We start from the raw sequence: 24,157 nt of genomic DNA on the forward strand, positions 1-24,157 counted from the left end.
CAGGGGGGACCTATTTATTGTCAAAGATCCGTGGTTGTCTGATTTGACTTTTCTGGCTTGCCTTTACCTTTTTTTTTTAATTTTTAATTTTTTATTATTTTTTTTTTTACTTTATAAACTTTTTCTTACACTTTTTTTTCAATATATGAAATTTATTGTCAAATTGGTTTCCATATTGCCTTTATTTATCTAATCCCAGTCTCCAGGGGCTGAGCTGTCTACCCACGAGGCATGTGCTGAACACATTTAAAGGCAAATATCTCAGCCATCACCACCAGAGGCAAGTGAAATAGTAGAGGAAAACAAAAAACTAACCAAGAAGCCTGGGAGGAAAACTATGGAATAAGATGTTTGGGGGGATTTTTTAACAATTTCCCTCATATTTCTTTGACTCTAGAAAGCCAGGGTCGGGCACATGGTCAGAAAAGACCTGAAACTGCATTAAGTCCTCAATTCTGGCTGACCTTCAGGTTCTGCACAGGCAGAAAGTAAAGATTATGGAGAGTTGCCAACTGCCTGCTGATTTTGAAGGTAGGCCCTGGACACCCACACAGAACACATGTGCAGAGACTACAGGTGTTTTACTTTTTGTTCCAGGCCCCCAAGAAAATCTCTGACAAACCACTAGCTAACCACGAAACTAACATAACAGGCTTCAGGGACCACACGTGACAAATACAGATTACAAAATTAGTATAGAGGTATCATTCAACAGCAACGATAAAAAAGTCTGGTGGTGGAGAGAAATCGGATTCCAGAATTGCTGTATAATAATGTTTCAAATGTCCAGTTTTAACACTAAAAGTATGAGGCAGGCAAAGAAACAAATGTATGGCCCATTGCAGGAAAAAAAAATGAGTAGAAACTGCTCCGAAGGAAGCCCAAACATCAGACTCACTAGTCAAAGCATTTGAATGTTTTTTATTTAGTTTTTGAGAGCGAGAGTGTGAGCAGAAAGATCTGAACTGGGCTCTGCACTGACAGGCTGACTACAATGAGCCCGATGTGGGGCTCAACCTCACGAACCAAGAGATCATGACCTGAACTGAAGTCAGACGCTCAACCAACTGGGCCACCCAGGCGCCCCTCAAGGATTTAAGTCAACTCTTTTAAGTACGCTCAAAGACTTAAAGAAAACCGTGACAATTCTGATGAACTAGAACCCATGTTAAAGAGACAGAAATTACAAAGAGAAACTACACAGAAATTTTGGAGTTGAAAAGTACAATAACTGAAATGAAAAGTTCACAAGAAGAGTTCAACAGCAGATGTGAGCAGGCAGAAGAAAGAATCAATAACCATGAAGACAGGATGATTTACATTACCTCCCTGGAAGCACAGAAAGAAAAAAGAAGGAAAAAAAATAAGAACAGAGCCCAAGAGACCTGTGGGATCCCATCAAACATACCAATATACACATCATGGGAATTCTATTAAGTGGAGAAGAGAATGAGGTAGAAAGAATATTTGAAGAAATAAGGGCAAAAATTTCCCAAAATTTGACAAAGACACAAATGTACACAGCAAAGAAGCTTAAGAAACCCCAAGTATAAGGTTACACTGAGAGGCACAGAGATCAGGAGCACATCTGCCCTACAAGAAATGCTAATGGGAGACTTTCAGGCTGAAATGAAAGGATAATGGATATTAATGCAAATCCACATGAAGAAATAACCTGATAATTGAAAATACACAGGCCAATAGTAATTGGCTATTTTTGGTTTATAATGCTTATCTTTTTGGTTTGAAACTCTTTCTCTTATATGATTTAAAAGATAAATGCCTACACCAGTAATTGTAAATCTATGTTAATGGGCACACAAGGTATAAAGATGTAATTTGTGGCAAAACAAAAGAGAGCAGGTGTGTGTGTGTGCGCAGGTACATAAGAGCAAACATTTTATATACTAGCAAAACAAAGTTGGTATTAAATCAAAATAGGCTGCTATGAATTAAAATGTTAATTGCCGGACTTTAAGCTGTATTACAAGCTGTCATCATCAAGAAAGTATGGCACTGGCATAAGAACAGACACTCAGATCAATGGAACAGAATAGAGAACCCAGAAATGGACCCACAAACGTACGGCCAACTAATCCTTGACAAAGCAGGAAAGAATATCCAATGGAATAAAGACAGTCTCTTCAGCAAGTGGTGCTGGGAAAACTAGACAGCGACAGGCAGAAAAATGAAACTGGACCACTTTCTTACACCATACACAAAAATTAACTCAAAATGGATGAAAGACCGAAATGGAAGACAGGAAGGCATCAAAATCTGAGGAGAAAGCAGGCAAAAACCTCTTTGATCTTGGCCACAGCAACTTCTTACTCAACACGTCTCCAGAGGCAAGGGAAACAAAAGCAAAAATGAACTACTGGGACCTAATCAAAATGAAAAGCTCCTGCACAGCGAAGGAAACAATCGGCAAAACTAAAAGGCAACCGACAGAATGGGAGAAGAGAGCTGAAAATGACATATCCGATAAAGAGTTAGTATCCAAAATCTATAAACAACTTCTCAAACTCAACACCCAAAAACAAATAATCCAGTGAAGAAATGGGCAAAAGACATGAAGAGACACTTTTCCAAAGAAGACATCCAGATGGCCGACACCTGAAAAAATGCTCAACATGACTCATCATCAGGGAAATAGATATCAAAACCACAATGAGATACCATCTCACACCTGTCAGAATGGCTAACATTAACAACTCAGGCAACAATAGATGTTGGCAAGGATGTGGAGAAAGAGGATCTCTTCTGCACTGCTGGTGGGAATGCAAATTGGTGCAGCCACTCTGGAAAACAGTCTGGAGGTTCCCCCCAAAATTAAAAACAGAACTACCCTATGACACAGCAATTGCACTACTAGGTATCTATCCAAGGGATACAGGTGTGCTATTTCGAAGGGACACATGCACCCCCATGTTTATAGCAGCACTATCAACAATAGCCAAAGCATGGAAAGAGCCCAAATGTCCATCGATGGATGAATGGATAAAGATGTGGTGTATATTTATATGTATATATCACATTATATATATACCACACACACACACACACACACACTGGAGTATTACTTGGCAATCAAAAAGAATGAAATCTTGCCATTTGCAACTACGTGGATGGAATTAGAGGGTAGTATGCTAAGCAAAATTAGAGAAAGACAAATATCATATGACTTCACACATATGAGGACTTTAAGACACAGAACAGATGAACATAAGGGAAGGGAAGCAAAAATAATATAAAAACAGGAAGAGGGACAAACCATAAGAGACTCTTAGATATCGAGAACAAACTGAGGGTTACTGGAGGGGTTGTGGGAGGGGAATGGGCTAAATGGGTAAGGGGCATTAAGGAACCTACTCCTGAAATCATTGTTGCACTATATGCTAACTTGGATCTAAATTAAAAAATTAAATAAAAATTAAAAAAAATAAAATGTTAACTGTAATCCCCAGGACAACCATTAAAACAAATAAATAAAAAGAAATGACAGGGAATCAAAATGGTCCATGAGGAAACATTTAACACACACACACACACACACACACAATGAAAGAATTGAGGAACAAAAATAATAGAAAACATGTAGAAAATAACAAAATGGCATAAGTAGGTCTTTATCAATAATAACCTTAAATGTTAATGGATTAATCTGTCCAACTAAAAGGCAGATTTGGGCAGAACAGATAAAGAATATCCAATTATATGCTCTCCGTAAGAGACTCAACTTACATCTAAACACACTAAGAGGGAGGTGGGGGGGGGGTCAACATGGCAGAGAAGTAGGGGGATCCTTACTTCCCGCCTCTCTCAAAGAAGTGCTGAAGCCAAAGGACTCTGAACCCCAAGAGTCTGGGAGGAAAAGAGACTGAATCTACCAGGAAGAAAATGAGACAACTTGAGAAAGGATAGGTGGGTGATTGTGAACTGGGGGAGATAGAACAGGGTGGGTAGGCACGGAGGGGAGGGATCCCCTTCTGCGGAGAGACAAAGGGAAGAGAACGGCTAGGGAAGCGTAGGACTGTATCTGCACAGGAAAATGACCTCGTACGGGGACTCAGAGGGATCCCATCTCTAACGGCAGGACTTTCTTCGGCCTGGGGCCGGCTCCCTGTTCACGCACCTGGGGAGGAGGGGAGCCAGCCCTGGGTTCGGTGGTAGGTCAGGGGCGCAGTCCGCAGTGGGAGAGAGCGGCCACTTCCCCAGAGTGCGGTGGGACAGAACAAAGCCTGCCTGTGTCCGCCACCCCCGGGGCTCAGTGGCGAGGTCAGCGACGCAGTCTGCAGTAGGAGACGGAGGTCCTCCTTGAAGTGCGGTGGCACAGACAAAGCCAGCCGGGACCACCTATTGGGCTGCACTGAGAGGCACTTTCCCAGTGCCAGAGCGCATGGGAACGGGACTGCGAATCTTAGCCAAGCGCAGGGTCAGGGGAGTTGGTGGAGCAAGAAGGACCGCCCCGTCTGCACCCGTGACACAGTGAGGAAGACTCAAACTGAGTCCACCGGTCGGGGTCTGTGGAGAAGAGACTGGGGGATCACCATTGCCGCCCCCCAGCACCAAGGCGGGGCTTCAGGGATCACTCCCGGGGCCCAAAGTGGAGGTGGGTCCAGATTATGCCAAGCCACGCCCCTTTGCACTGGGTACCTGCATATCCACCGAGGGGCACAGACCCTGTGGACAGCGACTCCCCACAAGTGATGCAGCATTGCCTGGATTAACTCTAGGTCAATTCTGGAGAGAGAGATATATTCTCCCTCCCACTTCTGCTCCTTATCTCTTTCCTCCCCTAGGCTGGTTACTCTGGTTATTGGTCTGTCTAAACAGACATATTTAATCCATTATCTTGATACATGTTCTACACCTCCTTCTTCTCCTTCTTTACACTCCTTTCTCTCTCTCTGGAATAATCGAGCAGTATAGTTTCTCTGGGTAACTTTATCTTGGTTTCATTTTCCCCGCCTCCTTCTTTATTTTCCTTTCTCTATGGATTAAGCCTTTTAGTCTCTCTGCCTGGTCAATGTTTATTTTTTCTTTCTCCTCCGCTCCTGTCATTTCTCTTCGTATCTGCTCTTCCGTCAGCACCGCCTCCAACCTGTTCTTTACTTGTAGTCGGTGTTTTGGGTTTTTTCTTTTGGTTTGTTTTATTTGTGTGTTTGCATGTTTTTGTCTCCTGTTTTCCTTTCCAGGGCTACTCCAAGGAACAAATCAAAGCACACCTGGTGGAAGGTCCAAAACATCACTACGGGTAGGGAAATAAAATAACCAAAGTCACAACAGAGAGCAAGTAACACTCTTCAAAAAACACCTCCTGAAGGGCCAGGCCTGGACAGTGTATGACCCCCACCACCCTCCCTTTAATATAGCGGTGCTCGCAGGTACAGAGCACACAGCAAGCTTTTAAAACTCATAAGGGACAGAAAACTAGCCAAAATGATGAAACGGAAGAATTCTCCACAAAAGAAATTACAGGAAGGAGTGACAGCTAACAAATTGATCAAAACCAACTTAAGCAATATAACTGAGCAAGAGTTGAGAATAGTCATAAAACTAATTGCTAGGCTTGAAAAAAGCATAGAGGACAGCAGAGAATCTATTGCTAGAGAGATCAAGGGACTAAGAAATAGTCATGAGGAACAAAAAATGTTGTGAGGTGCAAAATAAAATGAAGGCAGCCAAAGCACAGATTCAAGAGGCAGAGGGGAGAACAGGTGAATTAGAAGATAAAATTATGGAAAAAGAGGAAGTTGAGAAAAAGAGAGATAAAAAAAATCCATGAGTATGAGGGGAGAATTAGGGAATTAAGTGATGCAATCAAACGGAACAATATCCGTATCATAGGAATTCCAGAAGAAGAAGAGAGAAAGGGGCTGAAGGAGTACTTGAACAAATCATAGCTGAGAACTTCCCTGACCTGGGGAAGGAAAAAGGCATTAAAATCCAAGAGACACAAGGAACTCCCTTCAGACGTGACTTGAATCGATCATCTGCACGACATACCATAGTGAGACTGGCAAAATACAAGGATAAAGAGAGAATTCTGAAAGCAGCAAGGGATAAACGGGTCCTAACATACAAAGGTAGACAGACACATAAGGGTAGTGGCAGACCTCTCTACTGAAACTTGGCAGGCCAGAAAGGAATGGCAGGACATCTTCAATGTGATGAACAGAAAAAATAAGCAGCCAAGAATCCTTTACCCAGCAAGCCTGTCATTCAGAATAGGAGAGATACAGGTTTTCCCAAACAAACAAAAACTGAAAGACTTCATCACCACTAAACCAGCCCTACAAGAGATCCTCATGGGGACTCCGTGAGTGAAATGTTGCAAGGACCACAAAGTACCAGAGACACCACTACAAGCATGAAACCTACAGACATCACAATGACTCTAAACCCATATCTTTCTATAATAACACTGAATGTAAATGGACTAAATGCTCCAACCAAAAGTCATAGGGTATCACAATGGATAAAAAACAAGACCCATCAATTTGTGGTCTACAAGAGACTCATTTTAGACCTGAGGACACCTTCAGATTGAAAGTGAGGGGATGGAGAACTATCTACCATGCTACTGGAAGTCAAAAGAAAGCTGGAGTAGCCATACTTAGACAAACTAGACTTTAAATTAAAGGCGGTAACAAGAGATGAAGAAGGGCATTATATAATAATTACAGGGTCTATCCATCAGAAAGAGCTAACAATTACATGTGTTTATACGCCAAATATGGGAGCCCCCAAATATATAAAACAATCACAAACATAAGGAACCTTATTGATAAGAATGTGGTAATTGCAGGGGACTTTAATACTCCACTTACAACAATGGATAGATCAGCTAGACACAGGATCAATAAAGAAACAAGAGCCCTGAATGAAACATTGGATCATATGGACTTGACAGATATATTTAGAACTCTGCATCCCAAAGCAACGGAATACACTCTCCTCTTGAGTGCACATGGAACATTCTCCAAGACAGATCACATACTTAGGTCACAGAACAGTCCTTGATAAGTATATAAAATTGAGATCATACCATGCACACTTGCAGATCACAATGCTATGAAACTTGAAATCAACCACAGGAAAAAGTCTGAAAAACCTCCAAAGGCATTGAGGTTAAAGAACATCCTACTAAATAATGAATGGGTCAACCAGGCAATTAGAGAAGAAATTCAAAAATATATGGAAACAAATGAAAATGAAAATACAACAATCCAAACACTTCGGGATGCAGCAAAGGCAGTCCTGAGAGGAAAATACATTGCAATCCAGGCCTATCTCAAGAAACAAGAAAAATCCCAAATACAAAATCTAACAGCACACCTAAAGGAACCAGAAGCAGACCAGCAAAGACACCCCAAACCCAGCAGAAGAAGAGAAATAATAAAGAGCAGAGCAGAAATAAACAATATAGAATCCAAAAAAGCAGTAGAGCAGATCAATGAAACCAAGAGTTGGTTTTTTATTTTTTAAAAAAAAATTTTTTTTTCAACGTTTTTTTATTTTTGGGACAGAGAGAGACAGAGCATGAACGGGGGAGGGGCAGAGAGAGAGGGAGACACAGAATCGGAAGCAGGCTCCAGGCTCCGAGCCATCAGCCCAGAGCCTGACGCGGGGCTCGAACTCACGGACCGCGAGATCGTGACCTGGCTGAAGTCGGATGCTTAACCGACTGCGCCACCCAGGCGCCCCAAGAGTTGGTTTTTTAAAAAAATAAACAAAATTGATAAACCTCAAGCCAGGCTGCTCAAAAAGAAAAGAGAGAGGACCCAAATAGATAAAATCATGAATGAAAATGGAATGATTACAACCAATCCCTCAGAAATACAAGCAATTATCAGGGAATACTATGAAAAATTATATGCCAACAAACCGGACAACCTGGAAGAAATGGACAAATTCCTAAGCACCCACACACTCCCAAAACTCAAACAGGAAGAAATAGAAAACTTGAATAGACCCATACCCAGCGAAGGAATTGAATCAGTTATCAAAAATCTCCCACCAAATGAGAGTCCAGGACCAGATGGCTTCCCTGGGGAGTTCTACCAGATATTTAAAGCAGAGATAATACCTATCCTTCTCAAGCTGTTCCAAAAAATAGAAAGGAAAGAAAAACTTCCAGACTCATTCTATGAAGCCAGCATTACTTTGATTTCAAACCAGAGACCCAGCAAAAAAAAAAAAAAAAAAAAAAAAGAACTAGAGGCCAATATCCCTGATGAATATGGATGCAAAACTTCTCGACAAGATACTAGCAAATCAAATTCAACAGCATATAAAAACAATTATTCACCACAATCAAGTGGGATTCATTCCTGGGCTGCAGGGCTGGTTCAACATTCGCAAATCAATCAATGTGATACATCAGATTAATAAAAGAAAAGAACCATGTGATCCTCTCAATCGATGCAGAAAAAGCATCCTTTCTTAATAAAAACCCTTGAGAAAGTCGGGATAGAAGGAACATACTTAAATATCACAAAAGCCACTTATGAAAAGCCCACAGCTAATATCATCTTCAATGGGGAAAAACTGAGAGATTTCCCCCTGAGATCAGGAACACGACAGGGATGTCCACTCTCACCACTGTTGTTTAAACATAGTGTTGGAAGTTCTAGCATCAGCAATCAGACAACAAATGGAAATCAAGGCATCAAAACTGGCAAAGATGAAGTCAAGTTTTCACTTTTGCAGGTGACATATTATACATGGAAAACCTGACTCCACCAAAAGTCTGCTAGAACTGATACATGAATTCAGCAAAGTCACATGGTACAAAATTAATGTACAGAAATCGGTTGCATTTTTATACAGCAATGATGAAGCAACAGAAAGACAAATAAAGAAACTGATCCCATTCACAATTGTACCAAGGACCATAAAATACCTAGGAATAAACCTAACCAAAGATGTAAAAGATCTGTATGCTGAAAACTATAGAAAGCTTATGAAGAAAATTGAAGATGATACCAAGAAATGGAAAAACATTCCGTGCTCATGGATTGAAAGAATAAGTATTGTTAAAATGTCAATACTACCCAAAGCAATCTACACGTTCAATGCAATCCCAATCAAAATTGCACCAGCATTCTTCTCGAAGCTAGAACAAGCAATCCTAAAACCTGTATGGAACTACAAAAGCCCCTGAGTAGCCAAAGTAATATTGAAGAAGAAAACCAAAGCAGGAGGCATCACAATCTCAGACTTTAGCCTCTACTACAAAGCTGTAATCATCAGGACAGTGTGGTATTGGCACAAAAACAGACACATAGACCAATGGAATAGAATAGAAACCCCAGAACTGGACCCACAAAAGTATGGCCAACTAATCTTTGACAAAGCAGGAAAGAATATCCAATGGAAAAAAGACAGCCTCTTTATCAAATGGTGCTGGGAGAACTGGACAGCAATATGCAGAAGAATGAAACTAGACCACTTTCTCACACCATTCACAAAAATATATGCAAAATGGATGCAGGACCTGAATGTGAGACAGGAAACCATCAAAACCCTAGAGGAGAAAGCAGGAAAAAACCTCGTTGACCTCAGCCATAGCAATTTCTTACTTGACGCATGTCCAAAGGCAAGGGAATTAAAAGCAAACATGAACTATTGGGACCTCATGAAGATGAAAAGCTCCTGCACAGCAAAGGAAACAATCAACAAAACTAAAAGGCAACCAACAGAATGGGAAAAGATATTTGCAAATGACATATCGAACAAAGGGCTAGTATCCAAAATCTATAAAGAACTCACCAAACTCCACACCCAAAACCCAAATAATCCAGTGAAGAAATGGGCAGAAGACATGAATAGACATTTCTAAAGAAGACTATCCAGATGGCCAACAGGCACATGAAAAAATGCTCAATGTCACTCCTCATCAGGGAAATACAAATCAAAACCACACTGAGATATCACCTCATGCTGGTCAGAGTGGCTAAAATGAATAAATCAGGAGACTATAGATGCTGGAGAGGATGTGGAGAAACAGGAACCCTCTTGCACTGTTGGTGGGAATGCAAACTGGTGCAGCCACTCTAGAAAACAGTGTGAAGTTTCCTCAAAAAATTAAAAATACAACTACCCTATGACCCAGCAATAGCACTGCTAGGAATTGACCCAAGAGGCACAGGAGTGCTGATGCATAGGGGCACACGTACTACATGTTTATAGCAGCACTTTCAACAACAGCCAAATTATGGAAAGAGCCTAAATGTCCATCCACTGACGAATGGATAAAGAAGATGTGGTTTATACATAAATGGAATACTACTTGGCAACGAGAAAGAATGAAATCTGGCCATTTGCAGCAACATGGATGTAACTGGAGGGTATTAATGCTAAGTGAAATAAGTCAGGCAGATAAAGACAGATACCGTATGTTTTCACTCATATGTGGATCCTCAGAAAGTTAACAGAAAACCACGGGGGAGGGGAAGGGGAAAAAAGAGAGGGAGGGAGGAAAACCATAAGAGACTCTTAAATACTGAGAACAAACTGAGGGTTGATGGGGGGGGTGGGGGAGAGGGGAAAGTGGGTGATGGGCATTGAGGAGGGCACCTGTTGGCATGAGCACTGGATGTTGTATGGAAACCAATTTGACAATAAATTATACTTAATATAAAAAAAAAGAGGTAAGCAAAAACAAACAAACAAAAAAACACATTAAGGGGTTGAAAGTCAATAGATGGAAAAATAGATTCCATGCAAACAGCCGCCAAAAGAGAGTGTAGCTATGTTAATTTCAGGCAAAATAGACTTTAAGACAAAAACTGCTACAAGACACAAAGAATGATCTTATGTAGTGATTAAAAGGTCAAATTATCTAGAAGATGTAACAATTACAGATCAATTACAACAGAATTATAAATTTTTTTAAATATAATTTAATGTCAAGTTGGCTAACATACAGTATGTAAGGTGTGCTCTTGGTTTTGGGGGTAGATTCCCGTGGTTCATCGCTTCCATACAACCAAAGCGGTCGACAGATTCAGTGCAATTGTTACCAAAATTCCAACAGCTTTTATTTGCAGAAATGGACAAACTGATCCTTAAACTCACATGGATTTGCAAGGGATCCTGAATAGACAGAACAGTCTTGAGAAAGAACGAATTAGGAATTCTCACACCTCCTGACATCAAAGCTTACTTCAAAGCAATAGTAAAGAACGCACTACAGTACTTGCACAAGGAGAGATGCAGAGATCAATGGACGAGAACTGAGTGAGTGTAATCTCGTAAAGTCTGTGGTCACACAACTTTGGACAAGGCAGCAAAACAACTCACTAGGGGAAAGAACAGTCTTCTACAGCAATGATGGGCAACTGGGTAATAAAGAGAGAAAAAAGAACGAAACCACATAAAAAATTATCTCCAAAAGGACCAAAGACCTAATTGAAGAGAACTAGAAAATTCCTAGAAGAAAACACAGGGGTAAATGTTCATAGCCTTGGTGGATTTGGCAAGAATTTTTGAGGTATGATAGCAAAGGACAAGCAAAAAAAGAAAAAAAAAAGATAAATTGGACTTCATAAAAATTAAAACTCTCTCTGACTTACTTCACTTAGCATAATACTCTCTAGCTCCATCCACTTCATTACAAGTGGCAAGATTTCATTCTTTATGGCTGAGTAATATTCCATTGTGTGTCTACACACACACACACACACACACACACACACACACACACACACACCATGTCTTTTTCATCCATTCATCTGTCCCTGGACATTTGGGCTGTTTCCATAAGGCGGCAATTGTAGATAGTGCTGCTATAAACGTTGGGGTGTGTGCTCCTTCGAAATCAGTATTTTTGTATCCTCTGGGTAAATGCTTAGTAGAGCAATTGCTGGATTATGGGGTAGTTCTATTTTTAAGGAACCTCCGAACTGTTTTCCAGGGGGGCTGCGCCACTTTGCCTTCCCACCATCAGCGCACGAGAGTCCCCTTTCTCCACATCCTCTCCAACACCTGTCGTTTCTTGTGTCATTGGTTTCAGCCATTCTGACAGGTGTGAGGTGGTGTTTCATCATGGTTCTGACTTGTATTTCCCTGATGGTGAGTGACGTTGAGCATCTTTTCGTGGGTCTGTTGGCCATCTGGATGTCTTCTTTGGAAAAACATGATTTTACTCACACGTGGAATTTAAGAAACAAAACAAATGAGCAAAAGGGAAAAAAGAGAGAAGGAGAGAAAGAGGGGAAAACCAAGAAACAGACTCTTAACCACAGAGAACAAACTCATGGTTACCAGAAGGGAGGTGAGCGCGTGTGTTGTGGGGGGGAGGGCGGTTTGGATGGCGATTAAGAGGCACACTTGTCGTGATGAGTACCGGGTGTGGTATGGAAGTGTTGAATCAATACATTGTACACCTGAAACTAATATTACACTGTATGTTAACTAACTGGAATTCAAACACAAACTTAAAAAAAATTAAAACTGTTGTGTGTCAAAGGACACTATCAAGAAAATGAAAATACGCCACCAACTGGGAGAAATTATTTCCGAATCATATTCTGGACAAGGGACCAGTATTCACGACATATAATGAATGTGTATAATCCAAGAACAAAGACAAGCAACCGAATTCCAAACCGGGCCAAGGACTTGAACAGACGTTCTCCACAGAAGATCCAGAACAGCCGACACATGAAAAAGTGCTCAATGTCATCAGTCATGAGGGAAACACAAATCAGGGCGACAATGAAAAGAAATACTGCCTCATAACCGTGAAGACGGCTACCATCAGAGGCACAAACGTTGGGGCAGATGGGAAATTGGAACCCTCCCACCTTGGCGCAGCTCCTGGGGAAGACAGTTCAGCAGTTCCTCAAAAAGCTAAACCTACTGATATATGACCCAGCATTCCGCTCCGACACATACCCAAGAAAGCCGAAAGCGCATGTTTGCACAAACCGTGCACCAATATTCTCAGCAGCAAGGTTTGTAACAGCCAGTAAATGGAAACCACCCAAATGTGTATCAACCCATGAGTGAATTTTAAAGACGTGGCCAATCCACAAAATGGCGCAACACTGCTAGACCTTCGAACATTAATTACGCTGCCTGAAAGGAGCCAGACCAAAGAGATCACAATGCCGGTGGCAGGAAATGTTCTGAGCAGGCAAACCCAGAGAAATGGAAGGCAAATGGGTGGTTGGCAGCAGGGGGCTGTGGGGAGGTAACGGGTCCTGGCCACTTCCCGGGGAGGGGGTGAGGGGTGATGACAATGTTCTGACATTAGAGAGCATTGATGGTTGCACAACAATACCACTATGTCAAAAGTTACTGAATCGTGCACTTAAAAACAGCTAAAACAGGGGCTCCTGGGTGGCTCAGTTGGTTAAGCATCTGACTTCGGCTCAGGTCATGATCTCACGGTTTGTGAGTTCGAGCCCTGCGTCGGGCTCTGTGCTGACGGCTCGGAGCCTGGAGCCTGCTTCAGATTCTGTGTCTCCCTTTCTCTCTGCCCCTCCCCTGCTTGTGCTCTGTCTCTCAATCTCTGTAAAATAAATAAACACTTAAAAATTTAAAAAAGAATAGCTAAAACAGGGGCGCCTGGGTAGCTCAGTAGGTTGAGTGTCCTTGGCTCAGGTCACGATCTCACAGTTCTGTGAGTTCCAGCCCCGCGTTGGGCTCTGTGCTGACAGCTCAGAACCTGGGGCCTGACACAGCCTGATTCTGTGTGTGTGTCTCTCTCTGCCCCTCCCCCACTCACGCTCTGTCTCTCCCTCTCTCTCTCAAAAATAAACAAACATTAAAGGAAATTTTTAATAATTAAAACAGTGACTTTTATGTTATGTGAATGTCACCTCAATTTAAAAAAAAAAAAAGGAAAATAATGTGGGGAATATTATGTGGAATAAGCTTAGGAATTCCCTGGGCTTGCACCGATGGGTTAACAAGGCAGAAAGAATTAGAAAGCCATACGATGTTCACACCCAAGTTTGGGTAAACAAGATTATAGGTATAGAGAGGGCGGGGCAAAGGCTCCAGGACAGACTAAAGGTGTATGAGGTAAACAAGATTATATGTTCTGGGCGGAAGCGCCCCCCAAGTTAGTACTGTAGCAGAAAGCTGCTTTCACTGGAAGGAAGGGTAAAAACAGGAAAACAGGACTTTAGACCAGTGCTGGGCCAAGTCGCCCAGAGCAGAGCTAATTAGCAAAAGAAAGGTGCCTTGGTGACCCTGAGGTAGCATGCTCTGTCTTTCTTGTCCCTCTCGGCAAGTTTAGGTAAACAGAGGTGGGGCCTCACATCTGCTGTAAACAACCTTCGGCCAGGTGCCAGGACTTTGTTTTGTATCAACCCAAACCCCTAACCCCGCATATCTTCAAGACCCCGTTTCCCTCATGCCCATGAGTTAATGTTCACAGAATCATGGTCTCCTTGGGCATGTCCATTGCTACGTTTGTAAGCCTTCTGATCCTAATAAAAATGGAGCAAGGACCTTTAATCGGGGCTCTTGGCTTCTCCTGGACATGAGCCATCTCTCTTGCATTTTTTAATCCTGTGTCCCGCTCTCTTGCTGGACGAGAAAGAACTCTAGACCCAGAGTCTACGACAAACAAAGTCTCGTTATGGGACTAAGTATACACAGGGATGAGGTCAGGCTTACCGAGCGAGGCCAGGTTCCTGCAGTTCTCCTGCATCACGTCTCTGTACAGTGTTCTCTGAGAAGGGTCCAGCAGGGCCCACTCCTCCTGGGTGAACTCCACGGCCACATCCTCGAAGGTCACCGAGTGCTGAACCGTCACAAACATCACGGCTTAGGCAAGGACCATCCCCGCCAAGTGGGCAGGAAAAGGGCAGAGGACGATGGGACGAGGGGCCGGGAACCCAAAGCGCAAGATGTGCGGGCAGGGTTCTGAGCTCTGCTCTCAACCGCTTCTGGGCTCAGCCTGCGGTGCTCCTCCCTGTCTACTTATGCCCGCTCCCACGGTGAACGTGCCCCTAACACAGAGGTGATTCTCTTATTCCAGTGAGACTGTGAAATCCCGCAAGCTGATCTCCCTCCATCTGCAGGGCTGAGTAGAGGCCGGGGACATGGCAGAGATCAGAGAAACACCTGGTAAATGAATGAGCGACTCCCCCACAGCTGTCACCAAGTACTTGAGTTTAGGACACAGTCAGGTCTTCCTTAGTTTCCCCTAAAAACCTCTCTGCAGAACGTGATGGAGACGGTGACCCTGGAGGAACCTTGGCAACGTAGAAAACGTTGCCAAACACGACATTGCCTGGGGGGCCCCTGACCCTCCATCAGATGCCCGGAGACCCGGGGCCCTCTGAACACCTGGTTTGGCCATGAGGCTCCGGGTCACTGGAAGAGAACAAATTCAGCTTCTGGTCAAAGGAATAATGACTTGGGAAAAAGAGTAGTGACTCACCGGTAACCAGCCGGTCAGGAAGCCCTTAGCCAACCCTTCCTCCTCCGTGCGTCCATTCCGAGGAGAGGCTGAGTACAGGGAAGGCTGAGCTGGAGAAGAAGAAAGGAGTCAGGAGAGCCCAGGACGGCTCTGTATGCCAGCACTCACCAGTCTGGGGGCTTCCCCACCTACCTGCGCCTGACCACACCCCGACACGCACACGCACGGCCACACCCATGACCACCCCACACAGTGTGGGTGGACACACACACACACACAGCTTTCAGAGGACACGTGTCAGAGTGGCCCGGTCTCACCCAGGACCCAGGGCCAGGAAATAGGGCCAAGGGTCTCACTGACCTGGAGGAAGAGATTATTAGTCCCATTTCACAGATGAAGAAACTGAAGTTCAAGGGACACCACTGTTATTTTTCCAAGTTTATAGAAAGAATCAGAGACGGTTCAGAGGCTCTCCCATACTCACCACACAGGTGACATCTCCACAGACACTCAAACCACCAAAATCCCAAATCCCAAGAACCACATCGGGGACCGGTGACCCCCGGGCATCTGGCTCCACTCCGGCCTCACCGCTCGGCCCCTCCTTTCCCGCTCCGTGGTGCAGGGGCCTTTACCGCCTGGACTCTGAGGGCCCCCCGACTTACCACAAGTGGGGGGCAGAACCACGGCCGCCATCCTGTGACTCAGACAGGAATTTCCCCGGACAACGGGCAGCGGCAGAACCCGGACGCTCCTCCTCTGGTTGGCACAGCGCGCTCAGGCCGGGCCCTGGTGGAAACGGGACAACAGGAAGCCTTCACAGCCTCCCTCCCACCGCGGGCTTCCGCGGACCAACCCATCTTAGCCTGCCCGTTGTGTCCTCCTTCAACATGCAGGTGGGGTCCCCAGTATTGGGTCTTTACTTAGCAGGTGACGAACCAGGGCTGGCGAAGCCAGAGCTCGTCCTCTTGGGTCCTAACGGTTCGACCGGGACACGCCTCCGCCGCCCCACCTAAATCCCCAGCTTCCCTGAGTCTCAGGGCACATTCTTCTCATGCAGGTGGCTGTCACAAACACATTCCCAGGTCCGACCCTTTGGTTACTGGAGATGATGACGGCTGATACTAGTCTTTGCCTCCCCCAGCCCCACCGCCCTCAGATGACGGGTGACGTCAGAGTGCGTGAGGACGACCCTCGGTGTTACCAGTTTGTCCCCTTCCACCTGGGGCGCCACCCTAGACCCTGTCATCACCTGACACTATTCTGCCACCTAAAACAATAGCTGAGAAAGGTCTCTCTGAATCCAGCCTCCCAAACGTTGTCCTTGTTCATGTTTTCTCTCCCTACATGTGTTCTTCTTCTTCTTCTTCTTCTTTTTTTTTTTTAGAGAGAAAGAGGGCAAGTGTGAGTTGGGGGCGGGGGTGCAGAGGGAGACAGAGAATCTCAAGCAGGATCCACACCCAGCGCAGAGCCCAATGCGGGGCTCGATCCCGTGAACTGTGAGATCGTGACCTGAGCCGAAATGGAGAGTTAGACGCTCAACTGACTGAGCCACCCAGGCGCCCCTTACACGTGTTCTTTCACCACACAGAGGACTCTCCCCCGCCCCCCGCTACTTCATCAGGCATCAGGCACGTCCTGTTCTCATCTCACGCTTCCCCCCTGGATTTCATCACCCCTCACTCACACATTCCCCATCCACACACCCTGCCCGCGCCCCTGCCCAGCACAGCTGCGCCCGGCCCGGTTCCAATGACCTGCCGGCTCCATGGCAGCGTCCGGGGGACCTGCCCGCGGTGGGGCTGTCATGCCGCCACCTCTGGGGAAGCACGGTCACCAACATGCAAACAGCCTTGACCCTGCAGGACATCCTGTAAGTCCGTGCGGCTCCCCACCATCAGGCCTCTAATCTCTTTACCCCTCGCACACCCTCCCCTCCGCCCTCCACGGCAACCAGCTTCCTGACTGGCCCCCATGACCCAAGCCTCCTGGTGTCCACACCCGCCCGCGTCGGGCTGACCCGGGTCACAAGAGCGCCTTGGGGGCGACTTCCCAGGCTGGGTGCTCCAAGGCACTGCAGCGTTGCTTGGTCTCTCGCCCCGCTTGCTCCGGGGGAAGCCCCGTTACAAGGAACTCAGGCGGCCCCATGGAGGGACCGACTTGGAGAGGAACCGAGGCCTCCCTCCAGCAGCACCACTGACGTGCCCGCCTGGGAGCGAACCGCCTTGGCCTTGAACCCTTGGCACCAGTCCAGGCTCCAGATGGCTGCAGCCCGGCTGATAGCCCGCTAGGAACTCAGGAAAGTCCCTGAGCCAGAACCTTCTAGCGAAGCGGTCCTGAACTCCTGAACCACAAAGACCATGAGATCTGATACATGATCATCATCGTTTTAAGTCACCGAGGTTTGGGACAACCTGTTAGGTGGCAACAGATACACGCACCCTCACTTTGCGCAGACTGCCCTGCCTCCTACTTCTCACAGTAACCCCTGTGAGAAGGAATCTCCCTTCCTCGGAAGCCTCCAGAATGGCCACGTGACCCCGGCCTCCGCCCTCCCTCCTGTTACAAGCCGGGAGCTGTCTCCCCTCCCGGGTGAGGCCGGGCTCTGCGGCTCAGATCTGTGCTCCTCCACCTGCCTTCTTAGGGGCTGCACACTGTGGGCGGTCTCTTGTCTGCCCTCCCCTCCCGCTCTCCCCCTCCACCGGACCCCCTCCCACACCATTCAAACCCCATGCAGTGTTTTTAGTAGTGAAATAAATCTATCGTAAGGGCAGTCTTCATTCTGGTACCAGTCTCTCTCCGTGAGCCCAGGGAAAGTGTTTCACTCTGTCTCATTTTCTCACGTCCCACTGGCTCCTCAACCCAGGACACCCTGGCTTCCACCACGACCATTTCAAGGACGCCACCCTTGACAGAATCACCATTGATCTTCTTCATAACCACAGAGATGGGAGACTGTAGCTACGATGACACCATTTTTAATCTGTCAGATCGACAAAGACCTGGTGGAGCACATCTTTTATTGGCAAGGATGTCTGGAAAGGCACTTTCACACGCGACTGGGGCACAATTCCTACGGAAGGAAATTTGTCAATTTGATGCAAAATGCAAAATCATTTACCCTTTCCCTGCCAATCACACTCCTAGGAACCGATCTCAAGGATACACAAATACTAAAAGGCAGGCTGTGATTATTCACAATGGCCTTACGTGTAATATCAAAGGACTGGAAACAATGCAACCCAGCATCAATAGGATATTGTGGAATATCCACAGAATGAAGAAACATGCAGCCAAAAAAGAAAGAGATGATCTCTAGGTATTGATAGAGATTCTTATCTCCAATATTTAAAACAAAATTTTTAAGTTTATTTATTTATTGGCGGGGAGGGGGGGTGGGCGGCAGGGAGTTGGTGCGGAGAGAGGGAGATAAAGAACCCCAAGCAGGCTCTGTGCTGACAACATGGAGCTCGGGGCTCGATCCCATGAACCGTGACATAATACCTGAGCCAAAATCAAGAGTCGGCACTCAACTGACTGTGTTACCCAGGTGCCCCCCAATAAATGTAAGTGGAAAAAAAAATCAATGTTCAAAGCAGTGTATATGGAATGTTTCCTTTTTATAAAAAGGGAATGAATACCTCTTTTCTCTGGAGTTAGGGAATCAAATGTCACTCCATAAAACCAGCTTCCTGAGGTCTGTGTGCCTTCCCTGTACCCAAAAGATACAAGCGATAAAGGGTCTGTATGAGCAGGGAGGGGAACCTTGACCACTAAGAGTCTGGTTGGGCCAGGTGGAAAGAAAGAGCTGCGGGGCATTTTTGCCTCCCAGGCCTGTGTGCAGACAGATTAATGCCCGTGCCCCAAAGGTGTCCATGTTCTACCCCTCAGAATCTGTGAATATGTGAGTTTCCATAGCAAAAGGGATTGTGCAGATGTGATTAAAGTAAGGATCCTGCGATGGGGAGATTATCCGGGTGAGCCCAATGTCATCACAAGAGTCCTTACCAGAGGGAGGTAAGAAGGTCAGGTCAGAGAAGAAGGTGTTGGTGATGCAAGCAGGAGTCAGAGAGAGAGAGAGAGAGAGAGGGAGAGAGATCTGAGGATGCTACCCACTGGCTTTAAGTGAAGGAAGGAGCCACAAGCCACGGAGTGCAGGAGGCCTCTACAAGATGGAAAACACATGGACACCGATTCTCCCCTAGAACCTCCAGAAGGAACGCAGCCCTGCTGACCCATTTCGGACTTCTGACTTCCAGAACGGCAGGTGAAATCTGTGCTGCTTTAAGCCACTAAGTGCCGGTAAGTGGTGAGAGCAGCCGCAGTAAACGAATACAGCCTCTGACACCAAACCTTCCCTAAGGCTGGGTGTGAGTCCAACAGACCCGGGCAACTGCCGTGGACCCTCCTTACCTTCTGCAGGTGGAGGACGTCTCCTTTCTCCCCACCGGAGACCCGATCTGCAGTTAGGATGAGTTCCAGTCACTGAGCTGAGGAGTCAGAGGGCTGGGATCCAGCCAGCCCCAGAGCCCCAAGCGGAAAAGCGGACTGAGAAGGTGCCTGGGGCACTTTTGGGCTCCGAGCCCCCCATCAAGGTCTCCTGACAGGTGAAACCTCACAAGAAGGCAGGAGGGGTCTCTGCTCAGTCTACAGATTCAGTGACTCCTGCTCCTGGATGTATGTCAGTGCTGGATGATGGGTCACTTCTCAGTGCTGCCCAACGGGACTTTCAGCGATGACATAAATGTCCTCTAATTCTGCTCCGTCCAGCTGGCGGCCACAAGCCACATGTGGCTACTGAGCACTTGAAACGAGGCCAGTAGGACCGAGAAAAGGAACTCTTCCCGTTGTTTTAATTAAAATAGCTCCAGGTGACTCGCGGCTACCGCCACGGACGGGGCAGCTGTGGACACACTCAGGCCCGACTGCTTTCAGGATGCGGAGGGGGGGGCCTGTGGGTGGCAAAGCGGGGGGAAAGCATGGACTCGGGTGAGGGGATGCCTGCAGGTTTACATGGACAGGAACTGGGGGCATAGTACGTGCCCTGTCCCATCACACAAAATACAAGCATGAATGAAAGCATCGTACATTTTCTCAGTTCTACGCTCCTGGGTCTCTTCTTCCCATCTCTTTCTTTCTCCACAACCATCATCCAGGCCTAGGGAACAATCACCTTATTCCTAAACTTCTTCTTACCGCTCCCTGTCTTGCCTCTTAAGTCTTCCTTCTTTGAAAAAAAAATTTTTTAATGTTTATTTATTTTTGAGAGAGTACTAGCAGGGGAGGCGCAGAGAGAGAGGAGAGGGAGACACAGAATCTGAAGCAGGCTCCAGGCTCTGAGCTGTCAGCACAGAGCCTGATGCAGGGCTCGAACCCACAAACCGCAAGATCGCGACCTGAGCCGAAGTCAAATGCTTAACCTGAAGACCGAGCCACCCAGGTGCCCCATTAAGTCTTCCTTCTTAATCCAGAAGTCCATTTTAACCCACATGCACAGACCAGCTGTGACTCACATCCTCCCAGTGCTCACATCTCTAGTGTCTCTCCCCTGGTCCTAGAACAGAGTCTAATCTAATACCTGATCTGGTCCAGCCTACCCTGCTCTGGGCTGGCTCACCCCCTGCCCCCCAACTTTGTTGTCTCGGCCCAGCCATTCCTGTCCTCCCAGCTCGTGGAGCACACAAGGCTCTCTCCTGCCTCAGGGGTTATCTTCATGCGGTTCCCTTGGCCTGAACCGCTCTCTTGAAAACACTCCCACATGCTCGCTCCAGCTAACCCTACAGTTCAACCTGACCCCAACCTCAGCTCTCCAGGTAAATATCCGTCCTTCTCAAGAAGGCTTCCCTGTTTCCGCCACTGAGCCCTCTGGGCCAAGCTCCCACATCACTCCGGTCATTAATTATTTAAAATCACGATTCCCTATTAGAATGTAAATTCCATGGACACGGAAAAAGGTCTTCTTGGTTCTCCCAGGTCTCTATGCATCTGGCTCAGGGCCTGGCTCCCGGGGATGCTGAGCCATCCTGGTTTGCCCAGAACTGTCCCAGTTTGAACACTAAATGTCCTATGTCCTGGCAATCCTCTTACTCTCCAATACACAAGGATGGTTGGTCGCCATAAACTGTGCACTCAAAGGATACTTACTGCGTGACAAACATCCCCCCCTCCAGAACATTACAGGAAAGTGAGAAAAAAGGGACACACACACATACTCGTAATTAGTAAAACCTAACAATTGAATAGATTACTTAACAGAATCCTCTATGATGTGAATCGCCAGACTGTTATTTCAGAGAAGTTTGAAGAAATAAAGTTAATTCCTTGTCCACCAAAAGGCAAGGTAGAGAGGGCAATCTTTGTGGAAACTAGTGCCCTAACCTGCGACCTACAAGTTGCTGTATATTCCCCCAAATAATTGCAAATCTCATTAAGTAAATAAAGAAATGAAAATCACTTCTTCAAAATACATCTTGTTGCTGGTCAATTCAGTTTTAGATTACTAACAGAAAGAAGTCCTAAGCACTCCCCCCCACCATGTGCCTATATTTTGAACCTCTGTGGAGGATTTGTAGGGCTTTAGAGGTCAAACGGAATGGGTCTAAGGACTGTGGCTGAGTAGTCCTGCTTATCTTCAGTGGGATGTCTTGTAATCTTACATGTACATGTAAAAAATGTATATATTTTTCTATATAAAATCCTGAAATTTCTAGTATTATGGAATGCAAGAAAGTCTGCATTTCTCTACGGTTACACTCATTTACATATTTGTTAAATTGTACTTATTTGCATATAAGTGCATTTACTGCCTTATTTCCACACACATAACCACACACACCTCAGTATCCTTCCTTTGAACGTAATCTATCAAACAGACAAATAATTTTTCTTAGGATACCCTCCCTCTTAGTGGCTCTTTGCGTTTACAACCTGAGCAGCATGAAAACCCACTAAGAGCTCTCCTCTGCATAGCGGAGGTTGCTGGCACCTGTTGTGACAAGGTCCTTGCGGTGCTCACCTGGTCACACAGAAACCCACGGATCAGGGAGGATGGCACACTTCAAGGCTGGTGGGATCTCGAAGCTGGTTTTAACACAGACTGGGGGGGGGGGGAGGCACGAAGACCGCTTTCGAAGCCTTTTGATAGGAAGTAATCGTTCTTGGATAGAAAGACCGCCCATTCATCTTTGTTTCGTTTTCATTTACTTAAAGTGTCAACGTTGGCCGTGACTGGATTTACCTGATTTCCACGTAGCCATCTGCACCCCAAGTGGGAGAAAGCAGTGTCATGCTGGGAGTGCATGTGACTTGCTCAACTCATCTGGCTGGATCAAGATTTTACGGTGACTCCAGACACTTTAAACACGGGCTTGTTACTTAAGGGCGCTGATGAGCGACTCAGCTGACTTTGATCAGGACTTCAGAGCTTTTAAGGCCCTAGAGCAGATGTCCCGACCCGGCACTATTGATAACGCTTCGTTGTGGGGGGCTGTTCCGCGCACTGTGGGATGCTCAGCCTCCCCACGCCCCCATTTGTACAACCCAAACAATGCCTCCAGACATTGCTGAAAGTCCTCTGGGGGAGAGGGGGGAGGTGGCAATCACCCCTCAAAGGAGGAGGCAGCGGCGCCCGGAGTCGGGAGGAACCGCAGCCTGGGACTGACCGGAGGCAACAGCCCAGGGAGGAAACGGGGCTCCGGTTACAGACGGGGGGACGCGGGGACGCCAGAGCCCGTGACCGGGAATGCCCGCGGCCCTCGCCCCTCCCTGGGCGCCTACCGGACCCCCCGGACTGTCCGCCGCGCACCGAGTCCGGCCGGTTGCGCTGAGGCCAAACATACCACGTGAAGCAGGTCCCGCGCGAAGAAGACGGCGCACCCCACGCAGCCAGCCCCGCAGGCTCCTTCCACGGCGGCGCCCCACGCTTCCGCTTCCGGTCTCGGGCTGGCCGCCTCTCGCCCCAGTTCCGGTCTCTGTCGAGCCGCGGCGGAGAGGGGCGTTTAGGGGCTCCGGGTTGGGGCGGGCGGGGGCCACCGCCGCGCACCCCAGCCTGGGGCGAGCGTTTCTAGCTCTCTGAGGGAGGGCCCCACGGCCCTGGGCTGCGTCAGCACCAGGGACGGAGACCAGTCCTAGGGGCGGGCTGTGGGCGGCGCCAGGCAGACGGGCCGAGTTCAGGTCCGTGGGTGGGGCTGTGGGCGGGAACGGGGTGACGGCGGGCGGGGAGGTGGGCGGAGACTAGTTCCGGGGCGTGGCTGTGGGCGGGGTTGTGGCCGAGGGAAACCAATTCCCGGGGCAGGGGTGTGGCTGGAATAGGCTCGGCGGGTGGGCGGGACAGTGGAAGGAAATCAGTTCCAGGGGCGGGTCTGGAGGCGGGGCTTCCCGTGGGTCCCTAGACAGTACTAGCAGCAGGCTGCCCAAGAAACAACTTTTCTGCAGTCCTTTCTGCAGGTTCACACAGCCTCACATAACGCTGTAGAACGACGTGCCCATATTTAGGGCTTTTAATTTTTTGTACATGTTTGCTGTCTTTATTTAAAAATGAGACCATACGTATATTCGTTTCTCTACAACTTGCCTTAGCGCCATTTTAAGAATTTTGAGGGGACAGGGAGGGTACTAGGTCATACATTCACAAGGCAGTAAAATACCCTCACTCCCAGCACGGTCTCTCAGTCCTTTGCCCAGAGATAGATGTCCTCTTCTCTTCCATTTTTATAGATATAGTGTGTATATGCATATATGCTGGGAATGGCCAGCAAACCCTGCGCCGAT

The 24,157-nt window shown here is 46.8% G+C and overlaps 1 protein-coding gene across 2 annotated transcripts in view; it reads right to left on the reverse strand.

Moving 5' to 3' along the window:
• LOC124523276 (zinc finger protein 558) overlaps positions 1-23,529 on the reverse strand; it is a 28,871-nt gene extending 5,342 nt beyond the window's left edge. The window contains exons 1-4 of one of the 2 annotated variants that reach the window (XM_047095139.1): positions 23,227-23,529; positions 16,054-16,177; positions 15,410-15,498; positions 14,641-14,767 (exon numbers count right to left, since the gene is read on the reverse strand). In XM_047095139.1, the coding sequence (XP_046951095.1) occupies positions 14,641-14,767; positions 15,410-15,498; positions 16,054-16,084 (247 nt within the window). In that variant the 5' untranslated portion in view covers positions 16,085-16,177; positions 23,227-23,529. Of the gene's footprint in view, positions 1-14,640; positions 14,768-15,409; positions 15,499-16,053; positions 16,178-22,625 lie in introns of both variants that reach the window. The other variant, XM_047095140.1, reaches the window with a different exon arrangement.
• Positions 23,530-24,157: the final 628 nt, after the last annotated feature.

This window comes from Lynx rufus, unplaced genomic scaffold (genome assembly GCF_022079265.1).
Source record: "Lynx rufus isolate CCGP_SWC_20201006 ecotype Redwood Valley unplaced genomic scaffold, mLynRuf1.p SCAF_4, whole genome shotgun sequence".
Lineage (NCBI taxonomy): Eukaryota > Metazoa > Chordata > Mammalia > Carnivora > Felidae > Lynx > Lynx rufus.